The sequence below is a fragment of the Aquila chrysaetos genome, chromosome 25 (assembly GCF_900496995.4).
Source record: "Aquila chrysaetos chrysaetos chromosome 25, bAquChr1.4, whole genome shotgun sequence".
NCBI lineage: Eukaryota > Metazoa > Chordata > Aves > Accipitriformes > Accipitridae > Aquila > Aquila chrysaetos.
The window spans coordinates 60,328-72,488 of NC_044028.1; the positions used below are offsets into that span (position 1 = coordinate 60,328).

Sequence of the window (12,161 nt, forward strand, 5' to 3'; positions counted from 1 at the left end):
TTCTAAACTGGAAAATAACTTTACAAAGTCTACAGGGACTTGGTGCAGAGCTTCCAGTATATTAATTCCTTTTATTGTTTATTGTTTATTTATTCCCTCCAATCTTTTAGTTGATAAAAACAACATTTAACTGTGAATCAACTGTGACAAGCAGTGATTGTGCAGTATCTACTCTCCTGATTTCTACCAATACCACAGAAAATTTCTATTTCAAAGCTAGATAAAGCGCAAGACTGAGGGCGATAATGACCATGAGAATGAATCATTTTTTCTTTAAAAATGGGCACAAACTGAAATACAGAAAGTTTCACTTACACACAAAAAATTTTTTACTGCGATGGTGGACAAACACTGGAACATGTTGCCCAAAAAGGCTGTGGAGTCTTCATTTTTGGAGATATTCAAAACACCACAATAGAAGGCACTAAGCAACCTGCTCTAGCTGACCCCACTTTGACAAGGGGACAGATGGACCACAGACCTCCAGAGAATCACAGAATGGTTTGGGTTGGAAGGGACCTTTAAAGATCATCTAGTCCAACCCCCCTGCCATGGGCAGGGACATCTTTCACTAGATGAGATGCTTGAAGTGATGCTCAAAGCCCCACCCAACCCAACCTTGAACACTTCCACGGATGGGGCATCCACAACTTCTCTGGGCAACCTGTTCCAGTGTCACACCACTCTCACAGTAAAGAATTTCATCATTATAGCCAATCTAAATCTACCCTCTTTCTGTCTAAAAACGTTGCCCCTTGTCCTGTCACTATGGGCCCTGATAAAAAGTCTTTCTCGGTCTTTCTTATAAGCCCCTTTTAAGTACTGGAAAGCTGCAATAACATCTTCCTGGAGCCTTCTCTCCTCCAGGCCGAACAACCACAACTCTCTCAGCCTCTCTTCATAGCAGAGGTGTTCCAGCCCTCAGACCATTTTTGTCTCTCTCCTCTGGACCCACTCTAACAGGTCCATGTCTTTCTTGTACTGGGAACCCCAGAGCTGATGCAGCACTCCAGGTAGGGGCTCACGAGAGCGGAGTAGAGGGCGAGAATCACTTCCTTGACCTGCTGGCCACGCTTCTTTTGACGCAGCCCTGGATAATTGGCTTTCTGGGCGGCAAGTGTACATTGCTGGCTCACATCCAATTTTTCATCCACCAGTATCCCCAAGTCCTTCTCTGCAGCGTTTCTCTCAATCCATTCATCACCAAGTCTGTACTGATACTGGGGACTGGCCCGACCCTGGTGCAGAACCTTGTGCTCAGACTTGTTGAACTTCAAGAGAGGTCCCTTCCAAGCTCAACTATTCTATGATTCTGTGATATGCTTTTCCAAACTTTGTTCCAATATTGTAAATTTACACTGAATTCAGAACACATTCTCTAATATCCCAATGCAATATGTTAAATGGAACATTTCTTTGCTGGTTTCTGTTTTCATAAATGTTTGAGCCGAAAAAAAAAGTAATCTCTGAACCAGCAATACATATAAAACCATAAAGAACAGCTGTATAATTAGAGAAGTAAAATGAAGAAATGACAAGGCATAGGATTCTTAGGTTATAAGCCTGATCATGATCCCTGTCCTTGGAGAAACATCATGTCAAAGTCAACACAAGTAGGAGAGGCAATACAGGCTTTTCATATTACTGAAAAATTATCAGACTCAAAATAAATCTCCTTTTGGCCTGTCCCATCTTAAGCTGAGGCCTCTTGGTGAGAGGGAAGTGAAGAAATTTCACATACCCACACAAAGCTGATGGATTTCCTCAGGTAGTTCTCTTTCTCCCCAGCATAAACACCTACATCTACTAGACTATTTAAGTCTCTTTTACCTGCCTAACATACTTACAAACAGCAAGCTTCTTGTCCCACCCTATACCTACAGACAGAGGCACTCATGCAGCTCAAAGATTCCTTTCCTTCTTCTGTTTTGACAGACCAAGACTATCCCACTATATCTGTGGCTTCAAAACTCTGTTCTGGGGGATATCTAAACAGAACAGAGAGATAAAATAAACAGAAATGAGACAGGATAGAAAAGTTATTAAAAAAAGATGTCAACAGCTTTATAATTACATAGCAGAATTTCACACATTCTGCACTATTTAAATTCAGATTAAATAACACTTTTTTAAAAAAGAAGAGAATTAAAACAACTTGCTAAGTATTCTTCGGATCACCGGATAATAGGAAAATTCAGGTTGGAAGGAACTTCAGGAGGTCATCTAGTCCAACCTCCTGATCAGAGCTAGGTCAACTATGAAGTCAGATCAGGTTACTCAGTGTTTTAGACAGTCTGGTCTTGAAAACTTCCAAGGATGGAGACTGCACAACCACACTCAGCAACCACTGCTTGACTCTTGCCATGGTGAAAAAAATTTTCTTATACCCAGTCAGAGCTTCTTGTTTCAATTTATGCCTGTTCTCTCTTGTCCACCCACTGTGCACCACTGCGAACAGGCCGGCTCCATCTTCTTGATGACCTCCTCATAGGTATTGGAAGGCTGCTACTAGGTCCTCCGGAAGCCTTCTTTTCTCCACGCAAGCTCTGCTTTCTCAGCCTCTCCTCGCAAGGGCAAGCGCTCCAGTCCCCTCACCATCTTGGCAGCCATGTGCTAAGCTTGCACTAGTTTACTGATGTAATCCCACTACTGTGAGCCCAAAACCAGATGCAGTATTCTAGACGTAGTTTAGCAAGTGTTAAGCAGAAGGGTAACCCCTTCTGTTGATCTACTCCATGCTCCTGTTAATACAACCTGGGATAATGTTGGGCCTTCTTTACTGCTAGAGCACACTGTTGGCTCACATTTCAGCTTGCTGTCTATGAAGAATCTCAGGTCCTTTTCCACAGAGCTGCCTTCCAGTTAGTTCTTGTTCTCAGCCTATATTGTTGCAAGAGGTTCTTGCTTCTCAGCTGCAGGACTTTGCACTTGTGCTTAATGATTTTCATAAAGATCTTGTTGGCCTATTCCTCTAGTCTGTCTACATCTCTCTGAAAGGCAGCCCAGTCCTATTGACTGGTCCCGCCAATTTCATGTCATCTGCAAACTTGATTCCCCCACCAGGTCATTGATAAAGATGTTAAACTGGGTATGTCCTATTTACTCTGTTACAAACATTTAATAGCAGTAGAAAGTCATGCAAAAACTACTTTTTAGGGCAGATCACAAAAAATTAAAAGCGTTTCCAAGGCTGCCACTCTCACTAATTTATAGATGTGTAAGGGAAAAAACCCAATGTATACTTTTAAACTGGTTCCTGTCCTATCACTCTTTTACACAGAACTCATAGGATCCACCTCTAACTATCTTGTGTTTTCTCTCCTTATCTATTCTGCACCATTCCTCCTGCTTTTTAAATGTAAGATACATTTTAACCCTCCACTTTTTTTTTTTTTTAACACTCCTGTGCAGCTGCATGAATGGCAAATGGCAAAACTTCTGTTCTCGTTTATCTTGATCATTAAGATAGCATCAGAGTTCTTGTTCTAGCAGTGCAAAGCTGGCAGAGTTTTAAGCTCCTTTGCAGAATGACCTCAAACACCTGATGGATTTAGCTTCACGACAGGTCAAAGCTGTTCGTTCCCTCTACCCTGTCACTTTAACTATTTTTCTAGTTTTGAGCATCTGACACTTGAACAACTGTATCGTTATCTTCCTTCTGGCCATCCTTAAATTTTATTAACCCATCCCCAAATCAAGTTAATCCAAAATTTCACTGTGAAAACTCTGCCACGGAATTGCAATAATTAGAAGTATCCTCAAATTGCCTCACATTCTTCTTCTCCCTGGTACTCCCTGCAGCACACATCTATTGCACATATTCACAGAACCTAGAGCCAGCTGTCCAGAACCATGTCCAGACGGCTTTTGCATAACTCCAAGGAGGGAGACTCCACAACCTCCCTGGGCAACCTGTTCCAATGCTCAAGTCTAACACGTGCAGTAAAAAAGTATTTCCATACATTTAGATGGAACCTCCTGTGTTTCAGTTTGTGCCCGTTGCCTCTTGTCCTGTCACTGGGCACAAATTTTCCTTAGACTATGTTGTAAAGCACCACATAACTTTGATACTGCATAAATAAATTATCAAAAAGGGCAAAATATTTACAGCATTTAGCTTTTGGCAATACCTGCTTGTTGTCTTGTTCATTTATTTTCTGCTGATTCTCAGCTGGGAAGCTTCGATGCTTTGCCTGAAAGAAGAAAAATCTCTGTAAAATATATGAACTTTATATGAGTCATTGCTGTAAAATACATGATTAGTTTGTGAAGGGTCAGTGGTATCTCTGTAATGACATCTTCAACAGGCTGACTTCATTTCCCTCACTGCAGTCCCATATGGAGAACTACATTTCAATGATCATAGAGGAAATCTACATGGAAAAGGAGCAGCAGTTGCAATTGTTCCACTTATATGCATAATTGAGCACATGCAAGTTATTTCTGGTCCAAAAATTGAGTAGCCATGTTAGCATTATGCTGTGACAGAAATAACATGTCCCAAATGCTCACCAGCTGGGGAATACTTCTCCAAGAGGCTGGTGGGATAGAAGCCTCAAGTAGCCAAAAGTTTTGAGTGGAACTGCCCAGAGTTTCCCTTAAACTGATCATGCTACAAATAACAACAACAAAAAAACAATAAAATCAAATATAAGGGCAGATTTTCTTTGAACACCATTTTATAATAAGGTAACTTTTGAAACAAGTGAGACATACTTAAATAAAAGGGAATTCTAAGCAATTTCTCTTTGCCCCCTGTGTTGTTGCAGAACAGGATCAAAGGATCTCTGTTCTTTTCAGGCCAGTACTTTTCAGTGACTTCCTGAGCTCCAGTAAACTCTGCAAGGTGCTCTCTGTCTCCTTAGGAAAAAATGGTTCTTCCTGCTGCCTTAGAGCAGTCTTGTTGTGTCTGTTCTTTGTTTCCTTTGGGAGATTCCTAATATGTCTTTTAGTGAAAGCTCCCTAGCAGTAACAACTCTCGTCCTCTTTATATGCCTCCCACCACTCTAGATACTTTTTTATCAATTGCAAAATCCATCACTGCTTTCTCTCTAGACAGGTTCATTGTGGTCACTAAAAGGCAAGCACATGACGTTTTTGCTGCTGAGACACATTCTTTGTAGCAGCACATTACTCACTAATTGTGACCAAAACAACAAAAGAGATCTTCACCAACAATTACATAATTTCTCAGTTATTGCTGCCTAATGTCCAGACAGCAGCCATTTGATACTGTAACTGCCTTGCTTCCATGACATTTGATCAATGATTACCTGATTCCCATATTGGGAGATGGAAATCTTTCCTGTCACAATGACCACCTCTCTAACCTATAGTCTGTCTGAACATCTACATGTAAGAAAGCAACCCTGCGTGGAGAACTTTACCCTAGAGTAATAACCTTGCCATCACCTATAACAAGCTACCATTTACAAAAACCACTTTCCTTCCTTTCATTATTTTTCTGTATTTTACTTCTGCACTTCTCTGTGCATCTCAGGTTATAGAACTTAATTCTGACAAGTCACAGGTTTGCAAGAAGACTGATCAGCTTGGCTGCAGCTTATTTAAATGTGCCATCGGAGTTCCTTTTTTTAAACAGTTCCTTTCTGACAATTTAGAACTGTAACCAGTATTATAATAGAGCAAGAAAAATTTAGCTTTAACAGGTAAATCCTGGGCTTTCAGCTTTTTTCTCACAGGCCAATAGACCTGCTTCATATCCCTGAAATATAGTCTTCCCTTCTCCCAACTGTCTCTAGCATTGCCTGTTTTCTCCCCACCCCGCGACTAAAGGATTGTAACTCCTCACCAACTTCTATTTCAACCACTTTCCTCTCACTGCTAATGCTACAGATCTCCCTCTCTTTCTTCAAGAGGCTTGTTATACTTTATCACCTACGTCTGTCTCAGCAATGAACTTGTCCAAGGAGAGAGGCAGCTGCACGTGAAATTAATCAAAGATTGGAACTGATAAATAGTATCAAGTCAGACATTAATGCCTCTTTTCACCATCAGTTTTCAACAATAATTAAAACTGAATCCTACCAAGTCTAGCTATGATTTTTTTCCATTGTTATCTTGCTCTGTTCTTGGCAACATGGGCTCAAAATGACAATCACAACATTTCTGCAAAGTTACAATTTATTGCATGTCAGCTGAGCTGCAGTGACTGTTTGCGTGAGTGTTCTTGGCCTGTGACAACTGTAAAGTAATTTGACGCAGTTTAGCTCAGTAAAGAAGAGGGTCCAAACTCTTGTGTCCTAAATTATCGAAAACCAGTGCTGATACACAAGGCAGACAACATTTTCTGCTGAATCTAACTCAACTTAAGATTGCATTAGCACTTCTAGACCCATATTACGCACATACCTGATCTTCTCGTTCAAAGCCTGGTGCTTTTGGATAGCTAGATGTTGGTGAAGAAACACCTGATGTGCTAGACTCAGAACACAAAACGCCGTTTGCTAATGATCTCTGTCTACAAAGAGGTCCAAGGGGTGATAAAGAACTACTGCTACCAGAACTTGATGTTACAGTTGGACTTGAAGAACAGGAAATCTGTAGAAGACAGAAAACAGTGTCTAATACACTCTATGATTTTTTTTTTATGTTTACAGCTAGTCTCCCTCTGTAACACAATCAGTTGAAATTATAAATTAATTTCAGTCTTACATAAATACAACACTAACTTTTTTTTTGGTATTAGCTTAAAAAAGTAGCAGATGACAAAAGTAACAGGGAGCTATTGTACATATACAGACTTCAAAAGGAGATGCATTTGTACACACCAGAATATAGCCTTGTTTGGTCCCTATGCACAAAATTAATCACAGGCAGAGATTACTCTACTTAATGGATATTAATTTACAATAAAGGAATACTTGCTTTCTGACAACCTGATTTCCACTCTTTCATATATTTCTTAATTTACAGTTTAATGCAAGCATTTTACAACATTTCACTCTTTTAAAAGAACTCATCTAGATCAAGCCAAGCAGTTCAAAAAGAAAGAGACATGTAGAATCTTGGCAAAAAAGCATCTCAATGCTTGTTTGTAAATCTCAAAAGGCTGGTTTCTCAGATTCTTGAATATTAAAATGTTCATTGATTAATAAATTAACATTTCAATATTTAAAAACATTACTGAAATTATAATTTTTTAGTTCTGCTGTACATTTTCCAGAGAGTTTTAAACTTCTAAAGTAAAAGGCTTAAGATGAAGGTACAATCTGTAAGTAAATCTAGACAATTTTTTTGCTAAAAGTACAATTCTGATCAACCTGAAATTTATGAACTCAGGTGCCAGCATCCTACAATAACATGTTTGAGTGGAATTGTGGGCACTGCTTGTTTCTACATTTTTTAAGTAAACCGTTCAATTTTTGTAAACTAGATTTATAACTAGACTCACAAAGGCAGTATGGAAATAGTTGCATCCTACATTTATGTCTAACAGTCCAGTGGTGAGAACACTCAGTGATGATACACATTTCAATCCCTTCTGTGCTTGTTTCAGAACGGAATCTGCCAGCTCTCAAGGGAACTGAACCAGTCGATACAATAATGGAGTGAAATTCTGCTAAAGTTGTTTTGGTTTGCTTAAATACAAAATACACACTGGATCAGACAGGCTAAACAAGAATAACTATACAGTTTACTGTTAAACTCTCAAATTAGGGCTAACCCTAACCCTTAATTTTACTTTACGCTCCAAACAATGTGGAAGTATTTTAAGCAAATCAGGATTTTAGCAAGAGACACCTCTCTCCCCAAAATAGTATAACCTTAAAATGTCCCTCCTCAGCTGCAGGAACTTCAGATTCAAATTCCTGTGAATCAGGTAGAGGACAGGCATGACCCTAGATGAGGTCTTAACCCTAGACAGAAAAAAACCACTTCCAACACATGTAAGCCCTATACTTGCTGAAGATTATTACCTATGCATTCACTCACTCCTATCCCTACAGAAAATGTCCCACCACGAACCTTATCTGTGTGGAGGTCTGTAATTAGATTGCTTCTGAAATCCAAAGACAGCTTCCCTACACAACAGTCTGAAATGTATGTATACCCTGAGAGCTGACAGAAGTAGAAGAGTGGGCACCACAGCAAAAATAATTAAATTCATAGCCAAGGTTTACTCTGACAAAATTCCTTCTGAAGTCAAAGGCTGAAGAATTCCTGTTTTGACCACAAGCTTGTTACAACATGCAAGGTTTCTCTTTCTGTTACCGTTTACTCTAAATCCAAAACTGAGGATTGCCCCTGTGCCTGGTGATGCTAAGTTTGCACATTTTTTCACCTCCAAAATACTGAAATCCTTTCTTTATGCTAAAGAGGAAAGGAAAATAAAAGGACACTGCCAGGAAAAAAACCCAAACATTGCTCTTTAAGTGAAATTTAATTTTTTTTTCTTTTTTTTGTCAATAAAAATGTGCTAAGGTATTCAGTTCCATATCAAAAGATTTTGAAAACTTATGAATAACATAGTTACATCTTGTAAGTATACTTAAAAACATACTTCTGGTAGCACAAGGCTGCTTAACGCAGCAAATATGGAAGATAAAATGACTAGACAGTGAAGACAGACTAATACCCGAAGTAAAATACTAATTTAAGTAAGCTACTGACTCAATTTAAGGATGAGTTCCCTAATCTGCACAGAATGTTTCTCACGTGTGTATTTCTTGTCCACTCTTTCAGCTAGGAAGGCAACACAGATTATTTTACCGACACAGGAAGATGTACATCATGGTTGCTCCCTACAATGTGACCTAATGAAGATCGGGGAAGAGGGAGGAATTAAGATAGCCATTATGGATTACTTGTCCTGGAGGGCTACCTGCAGACAACAGAGCCATAAATGGGGAACCCAGAAGGAACCCAGAACATAAATGTTCACCCAGAAGTACTGGGCTTGAGGTACAGAGTTACTGGTCAAGATCAAATGATACCAGGTATGTAGTCCATTACATAAGACCATAAGGTGCTGCTCATGTGATCCTTCTGTTTACAGTAGGTATCAGTGGTAACATTAACATATATATATAACTGTAAGCATCAAGAACTTACAATACAATTTTATGTAGTTTTGCTCCGAAAAACTAAACTAAACTAAAACAATTGCTCAACCCCCTAAGATGCAGGCAGCATTATCTGATTACATTAATGTTTAGGCTTTTGCTCTTAATTTCTGAAGAGTCCACCAGAATGACAATAGACAGAGATAGCCTCTACTCTGTCTTTTGTATTTTTCAGAAAAGAAAAGTTAGTTAAGTTTTAATAACTGGATTACACACTACCACAAATTTTGTGTGACTCAACTTGCAAAGAAAATACAAAGAACTCATGCAAATGAAGCAGGAAAAGAAAATGGGTCACATAACATCCATGGTAGGTTAAATACACAAGGAAGAAAAAAAAAATTCAAACCTAGCCTGAATTTACAAGGCAACTACATCGAAAAATCACTCTTTTTGGTCTCAAGTTACTATTTAGAATTTATTCCTCCTGGCAGAAAAGTACCTGGGGGTGTTGGTCGACAGCCAGCTGAATACAAGCCAGCAGTGTGCCCAGGCAGCCAAGAAGGCCAATGGCATCCTGGCTTGTGTCAGAAATATTGTGGCCAGCAGGACTAGGGAAGTGATTGTTCCCCTGTACTCAGCACTGGTGACGCTGCACCAAGAAAGACATTGAGGTGCTGGAGCATGTCCAAAGAAGGGTAACGAAGCTGCTGAAGGGTCTAGAGAACAAGTCCTGTGAGGAGTGGCTGAGGGAACTGGGGTTGTTTAGCCTGGAGCAAAGGAGGCTGAGGGGAGACCTTACCACTCTCTATGACTACCTGAAAGGAGGTTGTAGCGAGGTGGGTGTCGGTCTTTTTTCCCAAGTAGCAGGTGATAGGATGAGAGGAAATGGCCTCAAATTGTGCCAGGGGAGGTTTAGATTGGCTATTAGGAAAAATCTCCTCACTGAAAGGGTTATCAAGCATTCGACAGGTTAAGTCACCATCCCTGAAGGTATTTAAAAGACTTATGGATGTGGCACTTAGGGACACGGTTTAGTGGCGGACTTGGCAGTGTTAGGTTTAAGGTTGGACTCTATGATCTTAAAGGTCTTTTCCAACCTAAATGATTCGATGATTCTATCTCCTGTCTGCTCCTATACTGTATGTTTATCCCCCTAGTAAGAATGTAAGAAATGCCCTGTTGGGTTAGACCCAGACTAATATCCTGTTGCCAAAAGAGGCAAGAGGAGATGATATTCAGGGAGAATACCCAATCCTGGTTGTTACCTATGGCCATCAAAGATAATTCTTGAGGCAGAGAAAGTAAATGGAGGACTTTCTGGTCCATCTCACTCCCTCTGCGAGAGACTCCTCCAGGTCTGGTGAAGATACTCTGGCCAAAAATGTCAACATTGATCAGGACCCTCTTCCTTTTTGTCCAGGATTGTAAGAAGCATCTCCTCTACAACTCAAGGCTAGGTGGACTCCACAGAGAAACCATGATACAGGTTACACTGCTACTCACGTGAGAAGAGAGAATTTATTCTCAAATATCGATTCATCCCTTATGGCTTGCTACAGAATACCCACAAGACCACTGCTCCTATATCCCTCATTTCTCATGCTCTTTGCACAGAGTAAGATACAAAGAACATCCGAGAAACGTCAAGAAGCCTATCACTAGAAACAGCCATACAACTTAGTGCAGTATTGACGCCAAGATGGTGAGCGAACATGTATTTTGTATCAAGAGGGACATGTGTTTCACAGCTAACATGAAGTCACATGTCAGTACTAACATAAAATGAGTGTGATATCAGTATTAGAGACAAAAAGAGTGCAAGAGGGGAGAAGGGAAACTATCAATGCTTACTTTTTGTTTCTCGATGCTGCAGAATTTACATTTTGGCATCAGTGTTGGCATGAATAGCAATGTCCTCAGCACTACTGATGCTACAAAAATCTATTGCCAATTGTTAGTCTTTTTTTTTTTTTTTTTAGGCTTTTTCTTCTTTATTAAGACAGAAACACAAAACACAAACAACAGAAGCTAGAATTCACACAGTTGCCTCAACGCTGGAAGTCTCCAACATGATCTTTGGAAACTGCTTGACAAATGTAACTTAGATTTGTGGCATTTGTTTTTCTGTGTGTGGGATAAAGAGGCCAAACAGATTTAAGTACTCTTCAGGAATGTGTCCCTCCTAAAAATGGAAATCTGCTGTTCTGTGTAGTCAAAGACATAAGCACAGCAAGGACACAGTTCAACCCCTAAGGATTTAGAGTCTGCTTTAAGACCAGTACTCAGTGATATTCCTTACTTTCCAGAGGCTCAGCTGTAAATCTTCACAGATTCATTTTTAAGCTTAAACACTGCAGCTGGATACATTTCAGATTACCTCTCACTTTCACAGAGGTTACACAAGAACAACTTTTTCCATTTTGCGTCTTTGCTCAAGGCGATAGGAGGACACCTGAACATTTCTGACACACCACAAGTCAAAAGATTCCAAGCTTGCCTTAACAAGGGTCACATACTCATATTGTTGTAACCACACAGACCTTGGCCTCTTACATTCTTACAAAGAAATAATTTGTCACTTACATTCTCACAAAGAAATAATTTGTCACTATTCATCACTGCAGCTAAATTACTTAGAAAAAGAGCATGCAGAACAAGTGATACATTCTTTCCCTTGGTTCTTGCCTATGCTAGGTCTCTGCTTACAGCTGATCTTCTACAAAGAAAATGAGGAAACATATACCTATAAAACTAGTTATATTTCCCGTGAAAATAGCAGCTTCTTGAGCTTCTTGATTTGCGTTATATTTTGTGGCTTTAAATGTACTCTTATATTGCCTACATTTGTGAGGGGTGGCAGGGAAGATGACAGGAAGAGGAAACATGTAGGTATTTTTAAGCTGTAAAACTAATTTTGCCTTCAAGTAACTTATTTCCTTCCTCCATCCCTGTCTCAGAACACTAATTCCACAGTAAAGGAAGCATGATTCATCACCATTGTTCGCACTTAGATTATGCACACATAATCAAACTCAGTTGCATTATCACAGCTTAATAAACTATTATTTACCAAATGAGTGTGGTAACTGATCATGTGCACGCAGTCAAGCCATCTTAGTTACGAAGTAAAAG

General features: G+C 39.6%; 1 protein-coding gene across 20 annotated transcripts in view; it reads right to left on the bottom strand.

Annotated features, from left to right (window-relative positions):
• The window catches only part of UNKL (unk like zinc finger), a 63,352-nt gene that overhangs the window by 21,086 nt on the left and 30,105 nt on the right, over window positions 1–12,161 (bottom strand). For 18 of the 20 annotated variants that reach the window (XM_030002202.2, XM_030002210.2, XM_030002203.2 and 15 more), the window contains 2 exons: window positions 6,373–6,561; window positions 4,131–4,193 (listed from right to left, as the gene is read on the bottom strand). In XM_030002202.2, the coding sequence (XP_029858062.1) occupies window positions 4,131–4,193; window positions 6,373–6,561 (252 nt within the window). The remainder of the gene's footprint in view (window positions 1–4,130; window positions 4,194–6,372; window positions 6,562–12,161) is intronic. The other 2 variants (XM_030002204.2, XM_030002201.2) reach the window with 1 other exon arrangement.